General features: G+C 51.0%; 1 protein-coding gene across 6 annotated transcripts in view; it reads right to left on the bottom strand.

Annotated features, from left to right (window-relative positions):
• Loxl2 (lysyl oxidase like 2) overlaps positions 1–23,593 on the bottom strand; it is an 89,104-nt gene that overhangs the window by 13,877 nt on the left and 51,634 nt on the right. For 3 of the 6 annotated variants that reach the window (XM_042285080.2, XM_016004951.3, XM_076545272.1), the window contains 6 exons: positions 18,074–18,285; positions 13,409–13,631; positions 9,716–9,920; positions 3,941–4,092; positions 1,531–1,698; positions 89–251 (listed from right to left, as the gene is read on the bottom strand). In XM_042285080.2, the coding sequence (XP_042141014.1) occupies positions 89–251; positions 1,531–1,698; positions 3,941–4,092; positions 9,716–9,920; positions 13,409–13,631; positions 18,074–18,285 (1,123 nt within the window). The remainder of the gene's footprint in view (positions 1–88; positions 252–1,530; positions 1,699–3,940; positions 4,093–9,715; positions 9,921–13,408; positions 13,632–18,073; positions 18,286–23,593) is intronic. The other 3 variants (XM_076545275.1, XM_076545274.1, XM_076545273.1) reach the window with 2 other exon arrangements.

Raw genomic sequence — 23,593 nt, 5'->3', positions numbered from 1 at the left:
TCTTGGGAAGAGTAACCGATGGTTCCCTGAACTCCCTAGAACCAGGAACAGGTGGGAAGAGTGAGAGGCAGCCCTTAGAAAGTCTTACTTTCTGAGCAGGCGACTCCAGCACCGAACCGCACCCCACCCTCGGGGCAGGTCACCTCCTCATCGTGGTGGCAGTGTGCCAGGGATAGCTCTGTCCCCGAGCACTTCACTCCACTCATGACCACTTGGTTGGTGAAGACATTTCCATGCCAGTACCAGGTCTCCTGGAGAAATCAACCAAAGAAATCATTAGTATGTCACCTTGTCAACTTCTGGCTTCACAAAGCCCTCAAGGTTTTATGATCCCATTTTCCAGATGAAGACAGATGAGGCTCAGAGAGCCATTTATCCCAGCCATGCAGTTAGCTGGTGACGGAATGAGTGAGCATCTACAACTAACCCTGGGTTTGCAGGATCGGAGACATCCATTCACATATGCCAATAATTAGCTGTCTTATAAAAGTCAACTTCTGGATTTAATTCTAGGAAAAGCATTTTATAGGATGCTGACTGAGGAGCCCCAGGTTGATGATGCTGAGATTGATTAAGCTCTTTCTAGCAACAGAACTTCAAAACGCTGTTAGCATACACTCTTATAGTTCAAGAACTTTCTAGTAGAGAAAATGGGGTGGGTGGAGGTGGGGACAGGAAGAGAGCTTGCAAGAGAACATAAGATCCTGTGCTCCTGAAGTTTCCAGGGTTTATTTATATGTCAGCTTGGCTCAGCAACAATACCCAGATAGTTAAAATTCAATTCTAAATGTTTCTGTGAAGTAGTTTCTAGATAAGATTAATATCAAAATCAGTTGATTTGAGTAAGGCAAACCACTGTATCATCAGGAATAGGCCCTGTTCAATCAGTTGAAAACCTTACAAGGAAAAAAGACAGAGGTCCCTTTGTGAACAGGGATTCTATCCTGGTGCTGGATGCTCCCCACATTCCTCAAAGACTTAATTCCATCCATCTACAAACAGCATACAGGACACTTCAGACTCAGCCCTCGGCCCATGGAGAACCCCAACATGCAGACTGGAGTGGCCCACAGACAGCAGTAAGTGACTCAGAGGTGTCCAACTTGCAACCAGTGGGCCACAGGAGATCGCAACAAGACCCCCATAACTATGGAGGCTGTTTAACACAAAACCAAAAACGTACTTAAAACATTATGAGTTTTCTCTGTAACGTTTTTTTGCAACTGGAAGGCACAGTGTGAACTTTGTGGATAACAACACTGTGTCACAATGTAAACAACTGGACACCCCTGGAGCCCCTTATTCTGTAGCTGGAAACAGACTGGGATAGGAGAGACTTGCTCCAGGCCATGGGGCTATCAAGGAAGGAACTAAGGCTAGAATGAGGTCTCTTGCCGTGGTCCAGGGTTTGCTTGGTTGTGTCCCTTCTTGGTGGCTGGGGAAAGTTAGTTGACGAGAAGAGCTGAGTGATGATGGGCAAGGCCAGGATGGATGGAAGGTGGGCTAGGTTGTGAGGCTAGAGCCACTTACCTGGAAGGCGTTGCTGGCAAAGCCCAGGCCTAGCTGCCGGCAGACCACCATGGCCTCCACAATGCCCCAGTTCTGGCCACATACGGTCCCCCACACAAGGGACCCGTTTCTCTCTGTCAGCACCTCCACTCGGCCCTCATAGGGGTTGCGGCCTCCATTCAGGCGCAGCTGTGGATAGCAAGAAACATGGTCTTGAGGATGGATGGGAGGCTCTCTCCATATTGGTATCAGTTCCAAGCCAGGTGGTCCTATCTAGCCACCTTTGGATTCAGAGCATCCTTAAGAGTCCCCTGTGTGTCAAATTATAACAATTATGCCAGCATAAACTCAGTGAGGTGTCTGTTCGCCCATCCTGAACACCGCTCTTTCAGTAATGTACCTTCCAAGAGGTGACATGAATTATGTGTGTAGCATCTGGATTCTGCTGGATCCGCTTACTCACTCAGAGACACTAGGTACCGCTGACCATTCACAGAGTCTCTCACGGTGCCTCTTTTCTCCCAGTGATAGAAGAAATGAAGCTTCACTGTAGCTGGATAAACAGACCCCAGAGCCTTGTGGATGCTAGGCAAACACTACCAACTAAACCACATCCCAGATCTCTTTAAAATGCTTAGGCATAAGTCCCACTGCTATTCGCTCTGCTTGGAGGTGTGGTCTCGAAGGGGACAATTAAGGTCACGCAAGACCATATGGGAATGTTATAATTTAACCAGACTAGATGTCTTTATAAGGAGAAAAGAGACCCTGGGGATGTAACAGGCACAGAAAGAGGTTGCGTAAGGACAATAAGAAGGTGCTGGAAACAGGTCAGAACGGAGAAACCCCAGAAGACACCAAGCCGAGCAATGCCTTGGCTTGGCTGTATTCTCCTGGCAGACCCCGAAAGAAACCAACCCCATTGGTGAGGCTGACGGTATTTCGTTTTGTCAGCAGAAGCAGACTTATGGTGAGAAAACTCAGATGCTTTGCTTCTCTCGGCACAGTGGCTGACACTTGGGAGCCCCACGCCTGGCCATGCTGTGCCTGGCTGGCCATCCCAACAAACAGAATTCCTCCTGCATTGGGGTTGAGCTCAGACAGCACAGCTTCGAACCTGGGCCTTTGGAAAGGTGAGAGCTGTTGGCAGGGGCAGTTCAGCACTTCTGTGGCGATAACCAGGCATCTGGCCTGGCTAAGCTCTATCTACTGACCCCCGAAAGCTTCTGGAAAGCCTCGTTTCTTTAGCTGAGGTCTGTCATGTCACTGAGCTTTGAATCATCTGGAGGATGACTCAGCACACTGGGACTTAGGGCTGGCCATGGGTGGCAGCGTTAACAGGGTTCCCTTAGAATACCTCTGGCAGCTCCAGATGGCAGATTTCCCTGTGTGTGCATTCCTGCTCACCCGCAAGGAATGCACAGCTCAGCTGCCTGCTGCTGGGTTCCCACCTATGGGCCAGTTAAGGATGGTGAATGGCATCAGGAGTGCCTCGGTGCTCTGGTGTCAAGGTCAAGGACCGCTGTCTAAGCAGGAGCCTGGCACATCTGGTGCCATGGTGTGTCTGTTCTGATAGCATACAATGTCAGCTCTAGGACATATGTCACACAGCACCCGACGAATTTAAGGCACAGCGGAGAGTATTGTGGAGGAAATCCAGGGTGTTCTGTAGCATTGGCTAGATTTCCTGAAGGACAAGGAGGTGAGGGATTCTTCTCTGGGAGCAAGGTCGGCAAGCTTTAAAGCCTGCCTCAGCGGGCGGTGGTGGGGCACGCCTTTAATCCCAGCACTCGGGAGGCAGAGGCAGGCGGATCTCTGTGAGTTCGAGGCCAGCCTGGACTACCAAGTGAGTCCCAGGAAAGGCACAAAGCTACACAGAGAAACCCTGTCTCAAAAAACCAAAAAAAAAAAAAAAAAAAAAAAAAAAAAAAAAAAAAAAAAAAAGCCTGCCTTAGGAAGGGTGGAGTTTGTTTCGGGTTACAGTTCTGCTGACTTCCTTCAATTCCTTCCGTTTACAGACAGCTGTCTACGCTGCGTTGGCACAGTGCTCTGCAGACCTGCCATCCATCCATGTGGCATCTCTGGGTCCTCACAGAGAACCTATGCCAAGGGTATCAGAGGTGTGGTAGACCCCGAGTCCCTTGTCGAAAATTCTGAGCTGCCCCTGTACCACATGCCTAGTCCCAAAGCAAGGAATCCCACAGGGAGAAGTCAGATACCTGCCACACCAAGAGTGGCATCTGTGTGTTTGTTCATTTGTCACACTTAGAAATGCTGGCTGGCAATGACAGTGACAGTGGCGGAGCCAGCGTCAAGAGTTCATCCTAGAGCACCCTTGACACCTCGGAGAGTCCTTCAGAGCAAGGCCACCTGGTTTGTATTCTCTGGGGCCTCAGCATCACAGGTCCCTCTGGGCATCCCACCTCCTCACCTTTTTCTGGAAGCCCATGATGGGAATGTTGCATCGCACACCAGCATCCTCCTCGTGGTTGCAGCCCTGCGACTCTGTGTTGAGTTTGCAGTCTATGATGGACTTCTCGGTCCCCGTGCACTGGACCTCGTTGAGGTGGATGGGCCCTATCCCTAGGAAGGGAAAGAAGATGGGTGCTATACAATCACCTGGAGGAAGTTTCCTGGAAGAGGCAAGAAAGACCCTAGAAATCGGACTCTGCTGTCTTCAAAACTCTCCCAACCACAGCCCCTTCTCCAAGGAGAAAAATGGGGGACACTTATTTTGTCATAAGTGCAGATAAAATTCACTACTAAACTGCTTGGTCAGATCACTTAGTATTAATGGTTTGGATGTAAAATGTTGCCCACGAGCTCATGAGTTTGAATGCCTGGCCGCCAGCTGGTGGCGCTGTTTTGGGAAGCGTGTGAAAACTTTAGAAGACAGAGCCTTGCTGGAAGAAATGAGTCACAAGGGGGCTTAGGGGGTTTGAAGGCCAGGTACCACTTCCTGTCTATTCTTTCCTTTCTGACTTCAGATGCATGCGATGTGACCGGCTGCTTCATGCTCTGGCACCACGCCTTTCCCGCCATGATGAACTATGTCCTTTCTTAAATAAACTAGGCCCAAATAAATCTTTTGCTTAAGTTGCTTCTTGTCAAGTATTTGGTCACATCAATGGGAACAGTAACTCATACACTCAGCCTCCCTGGTCACTGGGTCTCTCTCTTTAACAAAGGAGTCAGATTAGATGATGTTACTTTTACCCTACAGCTACCATAGTTTTAGGCATTAAGGAGTCTGAAAGTCGTAACTATGGCTGTACCTGTAAAGTCCCTGCAGGAAACAGGTAGCCTATACAAACTAGGAGGTCTGAGTTAGAAGGGGCAGGGGGGGGGAGCATTTTAAAATACAGTCAAGGATGGGATGTTGGGAGTGTACATCACAGGGTACGTGAGAACTCAGGGCTAATAATACTGGGGCTTGGACACACCCCCATGAGTGAGAGAAGAGCCAATAACTCACTTAGGAGAGGAGAAGACCCCTGAAAACAGCTGTTACCCTCCGTGGAGGGACTTCCCTCTGGTTGCCTCCAGTTCTCACCAGTATCCCGGGGGGCCAAACCCAACTGTGCCTTGAGTCTCTAGGCATCATGGGTGAGGGTGGAGAGTGAACCCGGAAGGGCAGACGGGAGACATGCTGCAGGCGACATGGAGATGGTGCTAGGAAGCTTGTTTCTCTGGGGCTGGGATAATGTGAGCCTCAGACTGAAGAAAAAGGGTCCTCAGGCCCTTCTGCACATGCCTGGCAATCTCTGTCTTAAGGATGGTGAACTTCTTGAAGAGTCATCTGGCTTTGCCTCTCTTCTCCAGCTGTTTTTCCACAGCCCCCCCCCCCCCTTACACACACACACCAGGAAATGGCAACTCCTAGCACCCATGGCATTGTTGGAACCCCACGATCACCTCTGGGTTTCCTCCAACCTGGAAAACCCATCCTCCATCCCAGACAACACACCCATCACATTCTGCTCACTCATTTCCCCAAATCTGGATGCTTGGTTCCTGTCCCCCATTTCCCAAACCATAATAATTTCTTCTCCCTTGGACAATGACCAAATGACTTTTGGCCTCCCTCTCTGCCCTATTCTAGTATCTTCCCCCACATAAAACCCCATGGGGGTTTTAAATTCATGTTTAATGCCTCCAATGGCTTCTCAATGCCCTTAGGGAGCGGTGTCCATGATCCAATGGCACCAGATGGTCTTGGGAGCCTTGCACTATATGGCCTCCCACTTATGTTCCAGCTTGGCCTATGCCTCCCACCTCAGTCGCACGCACACGAACCTTAGGCTCCTCCCACCTCAGCCCCAGGAACCTTAGGCTCCTCCCACCTCAGCCACAGAGCTCTTAGGCTCCTCCCACCTCAGCCACAGGAATCGTAGGCTCTTCTCTGATAAGCCACAGGGATCTGGATTCTGTCACAGAGCCAAGTGCTCCTTCCTCTGCCTGGCCCACTCTCCCTCTCTCAGCCCACCCACAGACATCCATCCATCCTTCATTTCCCTGGAGAAGCAAGCCTCTCTGGTCCTCACTTCACCCCTGTCTGTGTTGCATCCAGTCCTGTAGTACACCGCCTTGAGCACTCTGCTTTAACTGCTTCCCCCGAAGTCTTTCCCGCTGGAGGGCAGGGACTCCATGTTTCCCTTTGGAATATTCCCAGCCAGTGCCTGGAAAGGCAGGAAACCCCCCACAGTGTCCACAATGTCCACACAGATGCAACTGACATTATTGAGCACCTGTGACCTATCAGCCTCAATGCCATGGATTATGGACTCAGGAGGCAGAGTCTGCCCTGGAAAGTTCCCAGTGCTCGGGCAAGGCAAGTGTCACATGGAGCCTTATGACATAGGGAGTCAGAAATAAAGCTGGAGATGGCCGCAGGTTCTTACAGCCTAGGAGGGTCTTTGGCCCTATTAGGGGAGCAGAGTGTCTAGAGACAGTCACCATCTAGCTGTCCTGAGGCCAAAAATACAGACTTCTAGGAGGAAAGTGCTAAGTTTCTGCTTCCTTAGAAATTTACAAATGAGTAAGTTTCCAGTTTCTTGGAATTTTATACATTAGTAAAAATACTTCAGGAAAAACTGCTGGAAGATTTACAAGGATTCAAAGTACAAAGGCTCAGACAAAATACTGAGGGAGCCATAGGACTAGGGCTTCTGTTATAAATTTGAGGGTGATGACGGAGAGGTGACCTCAGTGGATATTCACCATGTATTGGATGATCCCAAACATCCGTCCTAATTCACGTAACCTCACAACAACCCACGGTTGCATGTGCGGCAGGCTGGCCACGTGTACTTCTCGCTGTGGACAAAAGGCCATTGCAGCCACTTCTCTGGCACTGCCCCGCCCAATACCCAGGCGCCGGGCCACTCAAAACACAGCCAGGGCGAGTATACGGGCTGTAAGCATAGACTACGCGAAGAATGTCGAAGCTGTGTTATGAAAATGCAAGCAATCTTGCTAACAGCCCTTCTGCCAACTACACGTTAAAATCATAATATTCTGCATATACTGGGTGGAACAAAATAGATTGTTAGAGTTCACTTCATCCTCAGTTCTTTTTCATGTGGCTACTAGAAAATTCGAAATTACCTATGTGGCTATGTTTCTTCTGGAAAGCATTGGTCTGCAGAGTTGGAGTGTTTTACCAAGCGTCTGTTTAGTTGACCATACCTGTTCAACTGGAGTATGCCCCCCGCTTCCTGGGGTGCCTCCCTCCCTGGACATCTCTGGAGCAGTACCTGCTGGGCACAGACTCTAAGTACAGGAGCTAAGGCACACAGGCCTCTTCCTTCACACTTGGTTCAGTTGTCAGGGAAAGCGCATGTGTCGGCAACCAGCTGGGACTTTTTTTGGGGTGTGTGTGTGTGTGAAGTACAGAGAGAAGAGTCTGCCTTAACCTGAACATCCATCCTGGTGACACTGGAGCCAGACAGAGCCCCACACACCACCTTGTTTTACAGTGAAGAATCTCAGGACCAGCAGGTTCTTCAAGGTCACAGACAAATAAGTAGCCAGGCCAGGGTGAGGACTCAGCCTCTGCCCTTTCACTACCCATGGGTTTGGGTGTGGTTTCTTGTTCCATTGGCTAGAGCCAGGACTGAGGAGCTGACCCTATCTGCTCTGGGGCATGTCTATGAATGTGGTACTTTTCCTCTCCTGACTTGCTAACGTCATCTCCCCAACGTGGCAGAAGGCAGATACATCTTCCATGGTGCCTTGAAGGCCAACATCAAAGGCACCCAAGGCCTCTTCTTCCTAGAATTCCTCAGGCACTTGTAAACTTTTGGCCGCTCTGGGCGGTGAAAAAATTAGGTCATATGGCAGCCACTCATTACACATGGAATGTCCATGTCATCGAGTGCTTGTTTATGCCTCAGGATGAGTGTGACTGTGGTCCTGTGGACCTCAGGAAAGCACAGACCATGTTGATCACCCGGCAGAGTGGCCTGTGGAAACACCGAGGAGCCTGACTTCTTCACTGGGACCTAAGGAGAATGGGTTGTTGTGTGGCAGAGCAGAGACTTCCAGGCAACACAATATGCTGCTGCGGCGTCTGCCCCAAACCACCTACCCTTTAGTACACACTCGGAACTTTTGCACAAGAAAGGATCAAATGTCATCAAGACTAGTCAAGGAGGGAGGTAGCGTCAAAAAAGGAAGTGAAAATCTTAAGAGGAAACTTGAGCCTCAGAATGTCCGTCAACTATTAGGGTCCCCGAGCCTCAAATTCCTCATATGATGGGCCAGAGAAACTGAGTTCCTCTCCAGCAGGACAGGTCTATGACCCTAAGACTTTCCTCAGTTCATTCCCAGGGGAGCTGGGGGCATGGCACACTGCAGGACAGTCAAGCAGATGAACTCAAGTGGATGAGCTGCACTGTCAGGATATGAGAGTTCTGCGTTCTTTAACTGAGCTGGAGATGAAGTTCAACCAGCAGAGAGAGCCACTGATGTAGCGTTCAGGGCCTGGGTGAGTGGGGGAGATTTCTTCTTTCAGGCTGCAACCAGTGACCTCACCAGACTCCTTTCCACGGGATGATGGCTCCATTTGCAAGAGTATGGGTTTCCTCTCACAGCCTTGGGCAGTGGTCCCCAACCTTCCTGATGGAGCGACCCTTTAATACAGTTCCTCGTGTTGTGGTGCCATCCTCAAGTCATACAATTATTTCATTGCTACTTCATAACTGTCATTTTGCTACTGTTAATGAATCATAATATAAATGTCTGATATGCAGGATATCTGATATGTGACCCCCAGAGGGGCCATGACACACAAGTTGAGAACCATTGCCTAGGACATCCCATCGCTGTCTGTAGCCCAAGACCTATTCTCACAGTCATAGCAACCTCTCTATGTACTGGTCAGTGCTGAACAGAGTCCCAGGAAAGACCAAAACTTTCTCCCCTCGAACACAGTTCTGCACAGAAGAACTGAGCATTCAGAAGGCTGCTTGGTCTTGGGGAAGTCTCCCGACGGACCAGGACTTTCAAGGCTGAGTGATTTTCATGGACTCACCCAGGAGAGGTTGTGATCTGTTCTGTGATCGAGGAGACAGCACCGTTCCCAGAGTTTCCCTAGGAAATGCCTCCCGTACCTCTGTTCTCGACACACACCAACGATTTGCTCGGGACACTTGATGAAAAGCAGCCTCCTTCTCATGACTTGTCTCCTGACATCAGAGAGGGCTGCCATGGCTCCTTTCTCTGCTGTCAGGAGCCCAGTATTGGCAAGGCTGCACCAGGGTGGAAATGCAAGGTGACGGTTGGCTGGTTCTTTTGGGTTGCAGGCGCACTTGGTGGATTCTGGGGTCCTTTCCTGGTGGAAGGACCTGGGATTCTGGCTTTGCCACTGGAGCAGCTGAGAGTATGGAGCAGGGAGTTGGAGGCCTGGGCTGGTATGTCCACTAGTTGTTGTTTTATCATCTCTCTTTGCCATCCATGCTTTCTCTAGGTGGCAGTTCCAAATCCATCAGACGGGGATTTGGTGTTCTCTAAGGATCTGCCTGGGGAGGGGGGGGTGGCGGTGGGGAGGGGTATTCCAGGATTCCCTAATGGGTGGGCTGCTGTGAGGAGGGAGCAGAGTAAGTTGGCCTTGAGGGGGATCCTGGCCCCCCAGCGGGGTCTAGGTTCCTAGGGCCATATTGTCCCTCGAAGAGAGACTCCCACCTTCAGCTCCTCCGTTCCTTACCTTGCCCCAGCCTGGAGCCCGTGACGGCCTCCTTAGCAGTCCCGAAGCCCAGCTCGCGGCAGACCACACTGGCAGATACCAGGTCCCACTTGTCATCGCAGACGGTCCCCCATTCTCCATTCTTGAGCACCTCCACTCGGCCCTCCCCGACCTGGGCTCCACCTCTCAGCCGCACCAGGGGTTGCTGGAGAGACACATGGTCCTGCTGAGTGCAGAAGTGACACACATCCTTGGAGCTGTCACTGCCCCACTCCCTTTTGTCCCCCGCCACCGCCATGGCCCTGCCACATCCCCATAGCTCAGAGTCTGAAAGTGCTCAACCTGCTGAGGGTCGGGTGGCAAAAGTTTCCTGTGTAGCTTCTCTGTCCTGGACCACTAGGAAGGCCAGCCAAGACCCGCAACCAGCTCATCACCCCTTCCCAGGCTTGGCTCCTAGATTCCACCATCAGCCGCATCCTTCTACCCCCAGCTCTGAAGCCTCTCAGCGTTTAGAGCTACAGAGAGAAGCTTCTACCATCCAAGTCCACAGATTCCAAGTGAATCTTTGTTTTCTGTTGCTTGTAATAGAGCTTTACGGTCTAGCCCTGCAGGGAGACTCCTTGGCGCGAAGCCTAATGCAACCAGTAATCCAGCTCCTAAGAAGGGAGTCAAGAGGGAGGCCACAGGAAGTGGCAAGACAGAGTGAAAACATGGGGGGGCCTTATCAGGACATCACTGGGAAGCTGCAAGGGATAGGGTCTTCCTAATTAAGACTAACCGCCATCCAAGTCCAGAAGATGCAGCCTGTCCAGACACTGAGAGGGCAGAGAGGGTGGAGATGGTCTTTAAATGCCCCTTATCTTACCCACTGTCTGGAAGCCTCAGCCCGCTTCTGGAACTTCTGGAATTACACAGGAGTCAGCCCCATTCCCTGCCAGTTCACGAAGCCTGAGGATTATGTCTTAAAGGGTAGGAGCTGGCTTCACCTGTCTACATGGACTGCTTTGCCTCAGCTTTTATGCATGTGTACAAAGCTGTGTTTGCATGCTGTGTGTGTGTGTGTGTGTGTGTGTGTGTGTGTGTGTGTGTGTGTGTGTGTGTGTGTGTGTGTGTGTAAGTCTGCAAGGCTCTGAGTCACTGCTGATGCTCATTGGAGGGCCGTGAAGCCACTGTAGCCAGACCAGACCGGACCAGAGACCCTTTTCTACTGTGACTTATGTAGTCCTCAGCCTGTGCCTTCGTTCAGGCCACGCACTACTGACGGTCGGGAAGAGGCAGGCTTGCCTGAAGCGGGTATGCTTTAAGCATTCAAGCCCTCTGCCACTTTGAGGAACAAGGCACCAAGTTCGAGCCTCTCTCTCTCTGCTCTCCCCACAATGACACCTCGGGGCTAGCCTAGCTGTGACACCACCCACATTCACAGATTTCCCCCAAGGGCTGCTGAGTCTGGCACTAGCAGGGAAAGCAGAAGAGGGTGGGTGAGCGCAAAGCGCTCAGTGGCTTCCGAAGCTTCTGTTCTTACTTTAGAGAGCAGAGCAGTGAGCACAGTAAAGCCACCGGCTACAGCCTCTGCTTTCAGCAGAAACGTGGGCCTCCTTCCCAGGCTCGTGAGTGGGATGCAGGGGCCCCTCACACTCACGTGGAGCCGCCATCCTGACCACAGCTGGATGGAGATAGAATATCAGATAGCCTGGCCACAGACCCTGGCTGTGGCCAGGTAGTGATCCAGCGGGCCATGGAGCGGAGACAGAAACCAAGGAAACTATGAGGTCAGCCTCCCACTTCGTTCACTGGTTTGGTATGAACTTGACTCCTTTGCGTTACACAGCACAGCCGAGACTTCCAAAACAGTAGGCTCCGGAACTCTGGATGACTGAGGGGGGGAGGAGGAGAGCTGGGGGCGGGGTACAGGGAGGAGGCAGGATGAGGCCCACAGAACAAAGGACAGGGGAGTGAGGGTTCAGTTTGGGGCCCAGAAATAGCACTGAGCAGCTGTACCCGTGACACAAAGAAGTCACATCTCTGCACTTCCAAGGCACTTTGAGGGGACCGCGAGGTCAGGCTTATTGTTTCCCAGAGAGGCCAGTAAATTAGGAGGTCCCTCTAAATAATCCCCACAGACTGGGCTGGGCTCCCAGCATGCATTTCACTCCTCTCACTTACTCCTAGGACTTTCATTCAAACACCCCCAGCACCCAGCAGGGTTATCGCCACTTCCTTCCCTCTGGTTTCCTATCTATGTGGGGCACCGCAGAAGTAGGTGAGGAAAAGCATGGGCGGAAGGAAGAGAAGGGAATGGAGACTTTAGTGCTCCGGGAGGCATTTCTACTGTTCACCAAGTCCTCCCCTACCCTGCCACCCCGCCCCACAGGCTTCTTCCTCCCTGACTCCTTTCCCTTGGGTGAACTCACTCTGCCAACCTAATGTCTACTGAGGTTTTAAATGGCCCGGGGACTCAGCCCATGATGGAGGCATTATCAGGCCTGGGACTCAACATCTGATCTATTGTATATCTTCCCTCTTTTCATGTGCTGTCCCCACCCAGTGGCCCTGTATTAGCAATTTCCAGAATACACACACACACACACACACACACACACACACACACACACACACACACACACACACGAGGGGAGAGAGGGAGGGAGAGAGAGAGGAGAGAACAGGACTGTTCGGTGGAGACCACAAGATATATATATATATCTTGTGGTGGGAAGACAGACTAGAGACCCTTTCTTTTCCAGAGGGTCAGTCTGCCCTGTTTGGTCATTCACCTGTTCTGGGGAATCAGTCAGTTGAAATGGAGGGTCTAGTTCATGTGGGACGACCCCTCCACCCCAAGCCCAGTTACTCTCACAGTGGTTCTCAACCTTCCTAATGCTGCAACTGGTTACCACAGCTCCTCTCCCGGGCAGTGGTGGTGTACATCTTCAATCCCAGTACTCGGGAGTCAGAGGCAGGCAGATCTCTGTGAGTTCAAGGCCAGCCTGGTCTACAGAATGAATTCCAGGATAGCCAAGGCTACCCAGAGAAACCCTGTCTCAACAAACAAACAAACAACAACAAAAAAACAACAAAAATATAGTTCCTCATGTTGTGGTGACCCCCAACCATAAAATTATTTTGTTGCTACTTCATAACTGTAATTTTGCTATGGCTATGAACTGTAATGTAAATATCTGATATGCAGGATATCCGATATGATCTTTGGAGTTCGCAACCCACAGTTGAGAACCACTGCTCTATACAAACGGATGACTGATTCCTATCATCATATAATGTGGCCAGTGGATGGATGACTTGGGAGTGATAATGTCAGGCTTTCTAACCAGTGAAAGCTCTTGGCAGTTAGCCTTTCTTTTGTGAAATTAACCAAAACAGGTTAGAAACAACACAGCTGACGTCATGTGCCTTGGAGAGCTGCATCCTACCTCCTATAACACCAGAGTCCCGTATGCTTTTTCCTTCAGGAATTTAGTAGGAGCATAAGGCCCCTGGCTGGCTACTCCATATCACTTGCTCATGCTGGGCTAATGAACAGAGTACAGGAGCCTGTGCTGGCCAACAATGGGATGCTTTCCTTGTGTGAAGAGCCACAGATAGGGCTCTGACGTCAACGGAGGCAGCAACAATGGTGGTCTCAGCTGGGGCCAGCTCTCTCCCGTTCCCTTTCTAATCATGACCCCGGCCAGTGGCCAAGTGCCCAGTCCTTACCTCTGGCTTGTAGGCTTTCCGGAACCGCGAGGGCCCATCAGGAGTGAAGATCTGGCTAGGCACACAACTGACCACAGCTGGCTGACCGTTCTCGCAGGTGGCATTCTTCACAAGGTCCCTGGACACGGGAGGGCCCAGCTTGCAGCTGGAGATGTGAGCTTCTGTCCCTGTGCAGTTCATAGAAAATTTCCAGTAGCGCAGCTTCCTCTTCAAGGCAAAGGTTCTGCAGGGAAAAGAAGAGATGGGCAACCAGGGCATCCCAGCAGCCACCTGCCCCCTCCTTTTGTAACTCGTAGATTCAGTTCCCAGAACCTAGTCTCCAATCTGCTGGATGCACCACCACTCCGGGCTTCATTTTTCTTTTTAACAGTTAGAGGATCCTAGTTTATAAAAAGCCCTTTCTTTAAAGAAACAGCCAACTAATAAGATAACTAAGCCAGTCCCATGAAAATAGCATCATCCCATTCAGGGACAGAGCTCTTACAACCTAACCACCTGTTGAAGGCACCACTTCTTAATCTTCCAGGTCTGGCCACCGGAACCCACAGCTAAATCTACATTTGCATATTTCCTGGCTTGGGTTCCACCTTTCCTTTTGCAACATTGTTGTGGGAAAGTTAAAGATTCAGATGGGAATTTCTGTCTCCTTAGTTTTGGTTAAAACTGTGACAGAATCGGTGACTCTCTCAACGCAGCTGAGTATTCAGATGAATCCGAAGGGTTTGCAGCCAGGAGTTACCACGACATTGAGGCAGTTAAATGAACAAACGCTTGCAAAGCTCTTAATACCGTGCACAGATCACAGGGAGATTTTGTTTGAAATGAATAAAATTTGGAGTCGTGGTGTGGCTTGAATGTGAAGTGTCCCCCCCCTAAGGCTGGCATGTTTAAACATTTGGATCCCTGCGGGTGGCACTGTTTGGAGAGGCTGTGAAATTTTGAGGAGGTCGGGCCTTGCTGGAGGAAGTGGGTCTCTGCGGGATGGACAGAGTTATAACCTGGACTCTCTTCTCTGCTTTCTCTGCTCCTGATCCACAGGGGTGTGTGGAGCCCCAGCTGCACACATCTGTCACCATGAACTCCACATGCTTCCCCCACCAAGACAGACTGTAACCGCACAAAATGTCAGCCAAAAAAAAAAAAAAAAAAAAATTCTTCCTTGAGTTGTATCAGTTAGGTATTTTGTCACAGGGACAAGGGAAGTTAACTGGAGGACAGAGAGATGGCTCAGTGGCTAAGAACATGTACAGCCTTTGTAGAGGACCCAAGTTTGGTTCCTAGCACTTCACCTGTAACTCCAGCTCTAGGGGGAAATCTGAGGTCCCTACACACGCACGCACACAAATAACTTGAAAAGAAAGAAAGTAAGAAAATGGCTAAAGGAGTAAAAAAAAAGCAACAAAGGCAAGGACCCATCGGCTTAAGCACTGGCTGCTTTTCCAGAGGACCCAGGTTCAATTCCCATCATCCACATGGCAGCTCACAACTGTCTGTAACTCCAGTTCCAGGAGATCTGACACCCTCATACAGACATCCATACAGGCAAAACATCAATGCACATAAAATAAAAATAAATACAATCTTTAAATTACACTTGAGGTGGGGGGATCCTTGCTGATGTGATGAGGACCATTTGATGGAAGATTAGGCTATGGAAAAATAGTGGGGTTTAAAGAGGGTATGTGAGGGGGGGTACTGGAGAGATAGCTCAGTGGTTAAGAGCACTGGCAGCTCTTCCAGAGGACCTGGGTTCAATTCCCAGAGCCCACATGGCAGCTCACAACTGTCACTCCAGTTTCAGGGGCTCTGATGCCATTACACATAAAATAAAAAATTAAAAATTAAAAAAAAAAAAGAGGGTATGTGGAAAGGACACCCGTCCTCTGAAGCTGTCCAGCTTTAGAGCCTGTGTACTTGATTCTACTTGTCAGGGCTCAGTGAGATGTTTGAGGGACCCAACAGCACAGCTGCCCTCTACCCTGGTAGAGCAGCCTATCTGGGTAGGGGACCCCAGGAGGGACAGATGTGAAAGCCTTGTCCTTACTGGTCCAGCTTCCTCAGAAACATCTGCTTTGTCTTGAGGTGAATGGCATGTGGAGACAGAGGAAGAACAAATTCTTTAGATGTCTTATTGTCTCCCCTTTACCAAAATTTGTGTCTTGGAACAATTCGAGCCTAGCTGTGGGTACAAACACTCCAATATCTAAAACACAGACTTTATCGGGATGCGTGCTCACCACAGTGACATCATGCGGTAGAGATGTCCATGAGGGGGCTGTTAAGAATTCCAGAGCAGCTACCCCCTCCCCACTTCCTGTAAGGCCCCTTGCTCTGAGAAACCTCACCTCCCTTCCACCCATGGGCAGAAAATACACCCAGGGGAGCATGAGCTGTTTCAGGTCAGAGTACCCTGTAACCCACCGCCGGCTTGGGAAATTCCGTCTGTTTCCAGCTGTGGACACCACCCTCCCTTCCCCAGCCCACAGGGCTGCCTCAGACCCGCTCCAGTCTTCCCCCAGACAGCTCAGCTTCTGTCTTACATCAGCTCTCTGGAATGCGCCGCCCACCAGGACCCTCCCTCCGCAGGCCTCCAGCAGCCAGAGCACCACCCCACCCCCACCCATCCTCCTGTACTCTCCCCGTGGCTGAGCCGGCCCTAGAAAAGCAGAGACGAGGTGCGGGGGAAGCAGGGCCGCCCCCAGGCCTGGACATGAGAGGGATGACTAAGGTTGGGGATGGCCTTCTGCCAAGTTGGAGGTCAGTCACTCTAGAAACATAGGGTCCCAGTGCCTCTCCCCAGCTAACTAAGAGAAAGAAAGCTAGGTTTTGTGAGAGTCGGCCAGGGGCTCAGTGTGTCTGTTCTAACTACACCTTCTAACCCTGGAGGAATCATCCAATCATCCAAGGAAAGGACTGAGGTTTATTGGGTCCACACGAGAAGAACTTTAGTTAATACGCCACCATAACCCTTCTTGGACTAGTGAGCCAGCTGCACATACACTATACTCCTGGGTAGTTCAGATTATTCCTTCCTTCCTGAGACACAGCCATCCAGGTAAAGGGTCCCTTTGGAGAGGGCTGGGAGAAAAATAGTACAAGGTTTTGGCAAGGTACCCAGGTCCTTCCTTGTCACGGGACGGGGACATACTTCCTTTTTGCTCTGGAGTTCTGGGTCTGTAAACTGACCCAAGTCTTAGAATTGATTAAGAGAGTGTGATAGCCCATTGCTATTATTCGGGTTAGACCTCTCACCTGACCTAAGGCTTATCTGTTGGGACAACCAGGGAAGAGTTTAATCAACCTCTGGTCTCTCCTCCGAGAGCATCATAATTAACCAAATAACTCTGTAGCTTTTGAGTAACCATAATCAATCAGCTGAGTAACTCTGAACCTGTGAGTACCCACCAACTCAGCAGCCCAGCAGTTAGCAAGTGGGGAGCTGGCTCCAGGGAAACAATGGAGAGCTTCTGAGAAGGAAGGGCCTTGGGTGATGACTTAGCCATGAGAATGTGTAAGGCAACAGGTCCACTAGAGGCCTCAGATTAACAGGGAGACAGCTGCAGACAGACGAGGACTACTTTGACCACATTTTTTCCCCCTCAGAGCCTCAGGCCTGCACAGGACCCATTTTTAAAAAGTTTGAAGAGAGACAGGCAAAAAGCCTACTAGGAACTATTGATCCAGGCTAATCTGTGTAGTCATCTCTGATCAGGACCCACAGAGAACCATGCCTGGGCCATCCCCGTTCCAGCCCCACTGAACTAGTACCAATCCCAGAAGGTAAAAGGTGCTTGGAGAAGACTGGGCGAGAAGTTGGATGGGGAAACTGTCCCTGGAGCCTATCTTGGCTGTCCTGTAGGCTCTGTCAGTGGGTGACCCAACAAACTAAGGAATGGTCAGTGGCCGTGAGGCCCAGTACCTAATTCTCCGCTCTCTTCCACTCTAGCTCAATCCCAGCAATGCTATCAAGGCTCAAAAGCATTCCTTCCTCTTTGAGGCATATGTGGAAAAGTTTCTGTACCCTCCCACCCGTTGGGGGGCAAAGTGGAAGAGGTTCTGGTTCCAGCAACTTCAGTTGGCTGTCTCACACATACGCAGAGCTCTGGAGGCAGAAGCCAAAGCAGAGACCTTCGGAGGAATGCTTACTTTCCATGGCCTGCTTCCTTATAAAACTCAAGACCATCTTCCCAGAGCTGGTACTGCCCACAGTGGGCGTGGCCTTTCCACATCAATCATTAAGCAAGAAAATGCTTCAGACATGCCCTGATGGGAGTCTGACAGAGATGGGGCAAGGAAGATGGGGGGCCTGGTAAGAGCTAGTCTAAAAGGAAGACTCTAGTAATCTCCCCCAGGGCAAGACCACCCTGAGCCATATCACCCGCCAACCACTTCTTAAGTCAACGCTATCCTTGCCCAACCTGTGTATGGCCCTTCCACAGCCTATAAGTTCCCCAGTGGCTGCTGGGACTGATGGTGGGGGTTCCCTGGGCTGGGGCGCTCTGTGCTTTACTGGGTCAGCCTTTCTATGTGCTATGCTCGGTCCATCGTCTAGCTTGCTTCCCCCAGGAGTGTGAGTTACTCAAAAGCAAGGCTAAGCTGGCAGTGAAATAGCCGGGCACTTGACCCCACCCGGAAACCCCGCCCCCGCTGGCCCTGCCCGCTCACTTGTAGGCTTTGGGGTTGTAGGTCTTCTCGGCAGGGAAGCCAAACATGCCACAGACCACGTGGGAATTCTTGGCCGTCCAGTGCTTGTCACAGATCTGCTTCCAGGTCTTGCCCTCCTTCACCTCCACGTAGCCCTCCGTCACAGGCTTGCGATGGCGGAAGGCAGAAAGGATGGGCCGGATCCGGATGTCTTCCACCTGTATGTTTAGGCTCTGTGAAGAAAGAAGATGTGGAAAGACAGGGGTTGTGATAGGAGTCTGGCTGTGGACAGATGCCAAATGGCAATTGCTTCCTCAGGGACCACAGGCTGAGTTCTGGGGCCCTGCCTCCCTCCAAGCTCTGCAGAGGGCCCCCAAGCACTCCCAATGGGCACGTGGCACTGTTACCAACTGCTGTACATTGGGAGGCGGTGTGACAACAGGCACCAAGGGTGACTTGGAATGCTCAGAGAAGTCTGGAGGGGCCCCTCCAAACTTACCCCTTTCCTACAAAGCAAAAACAAAAACAAAAACAAAAATGTGGCGAACCACAGGCAGTAGATTCTTCCTGCATCTCAAAATAATCTGGACTTTTACATTTTACTCCAAAGTGTGTGCAAACATACCAACGAATATGTATATGTGTGTAAGACGGAGTTTCATGCCGGTGAGTCCCATGTGTGCTGGAAAGACTGAGTTTCACACCCATGAGCTCCCGGCCTCTTCAAGCTACTGACGTCACCTTGCACACTACCTCACATCATGCCTCCTGTTAAAACCCCAGAGGCCCTGCTTCCAGGAGAAGAAGCAAAGCCACCCAGTGTTGAGCATGTCACGTGCCGGGGAGCCTCAAACCTGGGGGGCTGCGAGCTAAATAGGGCTGGGGGTGATTATTTGGCCGTGACAAGGCAAGATTCCGAATGTCTTAGGAAGCCACCTTCTGATCTTTCTGGGTCAGTGGGAGGAGAGGTTTGGGTTCGGGTTGAGAGAGACTCTCACTGGCAGGACTCTGCTGAAAAATGAGGCGGCTGGAGGGGAGAGTGGGAGGAGGTGTCTACTCCTGGATATTCTCCTGTTTCCCCACACTCCACTGGAACACCTTTGTGTGAAGAAGTGAGGCCTGCAGAGACCAAATGAGAGAAATGACCAGAGGGCCGGGTCCCCAGAGTCACACTGACCCTTTTCATGCTTCTCCAAGGCATAGCCCGTCCAGAACCTCTCACTTCCTGCCCCCCCTCCCTGTCCCACTGGAGACAGTACCGAATCTTGCACCAGTCCCTAAAGAAGCCCCTGCCTCCATCCATCTGCCACAGGACTGGCCACAGGGAGTCTGTGCTGATCTGTGCTTGATCCTCAGCTGGCTCCTTTTCGTCTCTAACACACAGATGTCTTAGTTAGAGATGTCCGAGATCTTTCCTGGCTGATTCCAGGTATCCCTCCCTCCCTAATTGATGTCCCCAGCTCCAAATTGACCCTCAGATGCTGCGAAGCACAGCACATAATAGCAACAGCTGCGAACAGTGGTTAGCAGCAAGGAACTCTATGCCAGGCCCTTTCCATGCAGTCTCTTACCTAATCCTTAAGCACAATAATGTGGTTTATTGCTACTGTCTACAATTTACAGATGAAAAGGCTAGTAATTCGACTTTCTTCCTCAGACCACCCTGAGGTGCCCTGTGAGACACACCCTGAGCAAGGCCAGGGAGGGAGGGAGAGGCGGGGCTGGTGAGCGCCAAGCTGGAAGGAAGACTCCGGTGACCCAGGAGCCCTGCCTGTCCAGCCAGGATGCAAATGAATCAGAGATTGAACAGAGTCATTATTTGGGTGCCCAGGGATTAACGTCTTCTGCCACAGGCTTCCAAGTCCAAAGCCAAGGACCTACTCCACAGGTCCTGCGAGGCAGTGGAAAGTATGTGGCCGGGAATAATGACACTTGGCCCTAGTTCCCTCCACGCGGAGCGGAAGGAAAGCTGCCTGGGCAGGATTATGTTTTCCAGACTGGATCCTTTACAGCCCCCATCGGCCCACAGGACCCGTGCCACCTAGACACATGGGCAGCGATGAGCCAAGAAGTGGCCCGAGGTCTCATCCAAGCCCACGGGCCAGCCCCCTCCTGCCTCTTCCCACAGCAGGAGGCCCCTGGCATCCAGTGTGGATACATCACGCCCAGAAGGAAAGTTACGGCTGCTCCACTCCTCCACGGCAGGCACAGCTGACGTAATTCCATTCACCGACCTTCTGTTGGCTGTCAGCAAGTCACACAAGCTTATGGACGGGAGCTGTGACCTCCAGCATGGTACTTATAGAAGGGGCCTTATGCCCGAGAAGGGACCTGCTCAGGGCGCAAGCCCACAAACTGCCATATCTGTCCAGACATTTGTCTCCGTTCTTTCCTTGATGTAGGACAGGATACGGCCCGTTGGTAGACCTGTGGGCCTCAGGATAGGGCTAGCCTGGGGGTAGCTTTGGCTATCACTGTCTTCAGTTCTCTCCCAGTCCAGCCAGTTTCTGTGCGATACATGCATATATGCATAATGGTATATGTGTACATGCGTGTGGTGTGCGTATCTCTGTGCACCTATGCCTCTGTGAATTTGAATCTGTCTTTATGTATCTGGGAGCCAGTACTGTGTCTATGTATGTGTGCACAAGACGTGTATATGGTGGCAAGGCTGTGTGTGTCATGTGGGTCTTTGTTCACATATGTGCATGGTGGTATATGATGGTCTCTGTGTGTCTTTGTACGTGTGGAATGTGTACCTGAGGGATGGAGAGGGGAGAAACGGATTCAATCCCTACAACACTTAAGGAAAGAAAGCAGTCAGAATGGGCTTTGCACTCGTTCTCCTGAGGCAGAAACCTGCCTTTACCTGTGGAAGCAAGTCCTTCTTCTGGGAGGCACTAGGGTGGTTTGAATGAGAATGACCTCACAGGCTCCTAGGTTTGAATACCTGGTCCTCACTTGGCGGAACCATCTGGGAAGGATTAGGAGGTGTGGCCTCCATGGCAGAGGTGTGTCAGCGGGGGCAGGCTTTGAGGTTTCCAAAGACTCCTGCCCTTCCCATTGCACCTCCTACTTGTGGGTCAAGATGGGAGCTCTCGGCTGTTCCTGCTGCCACGCCTTTACTCCACCATCATGGACTCTGACCCTCTGGAACCATAAGCCTGGGTAAGCACTGTCTTTTAAAAGTAACTAAGATAGGCACCATCCATTTCATTCACTCATTCATTCATTCACTCCACAAAATACAGTCTGCTTTTCCAGGGTGGTGCCAGACTTCTCTGTTCCCTGTTTCTTCTTTGATGACAACCGGAGTCGAAGGCCATTGCTAGTCAAGTGTCAGCCGGCGGCACTGGAGGCTCTGTGAACAGACCCCTTATATCTACTGCCTTCTCCAACTACCATACCGCCGACAAGATGACTAACAGTACACCCCTGTTTATTGGTTAAAAACACGAGAAAGCTCCGTGAGGCTGAGCAACTTGTTCAAGTTCACAGATTTATAAATAAGCAGGTCACACTGAAAATGGAACTGTCTCTAAGCCAGGTTCCAGCTTAGTGACTACTGTCTCCTGAGGGGGCCTCTGTTTTCACGCCCCTAAGTGACTCTAATGCTGGGGATCCCCGATTCTGACTTCTGGGTGGCCCCCCCAGGGCTGCCTGGCACAGTGCATATTAGAAGTTCAAGACAGTCCCCAGAAGGACTGTGAGTCAGAGGACAGTGGACGTGAGGGGTGAGCTGCTCTTGTCCTCAGGCCAGGAGGAAGTGGCAGGCAAGCTTTGGTGGCACGTACTCAGGGCTCATGCGAGTTCAGCAGTGTTCCAGGTCCTGGGAGACATGCCTGCATGCACGGCCTCCCCCCTACTTCACTGCTGTGGAATCCCTCCATAACCACAAGTGCTTGGATTTTCTTTTTCCCAGAACTTGGGCTACCAAAGAGGTTTGTTTGAAATACCAAAGTGGACAGATTTTTTTTTTAAAGTATAGATTTCTTAAAATTTTGTTGCATTTAATTGTGTGTGTGTGTGTGTGTGTGTGTGTGTTGAGAACATGTACGTGAGTGTGAACGGCACAGCATGCATGCCACAGCACATGTGTAGAGGATAGAGGATAGCCTTAAGGACTGAACTCAGGTCATCAGGCTTGAGGCAAGCACCTTTACCACGGAGCCACCTCGATGACCCAATTTTGTAGATTAAAATGAAGCCCAGGGACCCAGAAGCCTGTCAAGCAGGGCTCCAATGAGCTCTCCTTCCAGGGTCTTGCAGAACCCCCCTGCCCTGTCCCACACAGAACTAATCTCCTACCCTTCAGGGAGGCGCCATGAGTGACTAACAGGCACTCTCAGGAGAGGAAACCAAGATATAATGAGGTCAGGAGCCGGCCATGCTATATAGCTGCTGGGCTGCTGGAACACAAGGAAAGGGATGCCCAGGCTTATGCCTCAACGCCATTTAGCAGGCACAGCATCTGCTGGTGACTTGTAAGTCATGGAAATGTGGCAGTCTGGGATCCCTGCCGATGAGGAGTTACCCGTTTTGAAAGGCTAGTTAGAGATTGCCTCAGGGTATGATGCAAGGAGAGACACACAGCTTGCAGCCAGCTCCTTTCTGGAGTGACTAGAAATTCTGCACGAGCAAATGGCCTCTCTCAAGGCATCAGAACCAGGCAGACCTTAGCCAGCTGCCTTACCTCTTCCTTCTATTTTAGAAGCCATAATTTAAGCTCTTACTGGAAGTCACCCTTGGGCTGCAGATGGAGTGGAGGAAATGTTATTACACCAGCATCCTCCTGGCACGTACCATTGGTTGGTAAAGCCGGATCACTTGGATTGTCCTCCACTGCTAATGAGTTTCTGCATCGTGCTTGGAAGGCCCACAGCATGCCTCATTTGACTATTCCTTTTGAAGCAGGCAGTCACATTCAGACTCATCTCCCCGACCTTTCTCAACACCTTATACCACACAACCCAGATGCCCACAATTCTTCCCTATCCAGACAGAGCCATCAAGTGAGTCCCACCTGCCAGCTTTGCAGACACAGTTCCTTCATCCTTTCTTCTACTCTTCTTCACTCCCATGGCCCATTTGGCCCCAGCCACGCCTCTTCTTGTCTACTGATTTCCCATTACACTTTGGTAGCCCAAACAGGTATGCAGGGCAACTGTGGATATTTAAACAGGCCATTCAAATTCTACCCCCTCAGACCCCTAGATGTCTTCTCAGATCTGGTCCAGTCCACGGCCAGCCTCTGGTCCAGTGCATGGCCACATTCATTCACAATGACCACAGTGGACTACTCATACCTTCCTGTGTCCCCCCCAAGCCACTGGCTTCAGCCACTCTCTGCCATTCTCCCCAGCCCATGCTCAGGGTCAAAGAGCCATCGATTGCTTGATTGATTCATACCTACATTTACCACTTCACATGTGTTTATGGAGTAGCACTATGCCCCAGACCCTTCATAAGAACCTGTGAGGCACAGGTCAGCTAGCCATGCACGCTGTTTGCTGTCATATGGCTTTTCGTAGAGACAGGTGT

This window comes from Peromyscus maniculatus, chromosome 9 (assembly GCF_049852395.1).
Source record: "Peromyscus maniculatus bairdii isolate BWxNUB_F1_BW_parent chromosome 9, HU_Pman_BW_mat_3.1, whole genome shotgun sequence".
Classification (NCBI taxonomy): domain Eukaryota; kingdom Metazoa; phylum Chordata; class Mammalia; order Rodentia; family Cricetidae; genus Peromyscus; species Peromyscus maniculatus.
The sequence above is the reverse complement of the archived record's forward strand: the minus strand, read 5'-3'. Positions and strand labels throughout refer to the sequence as shown.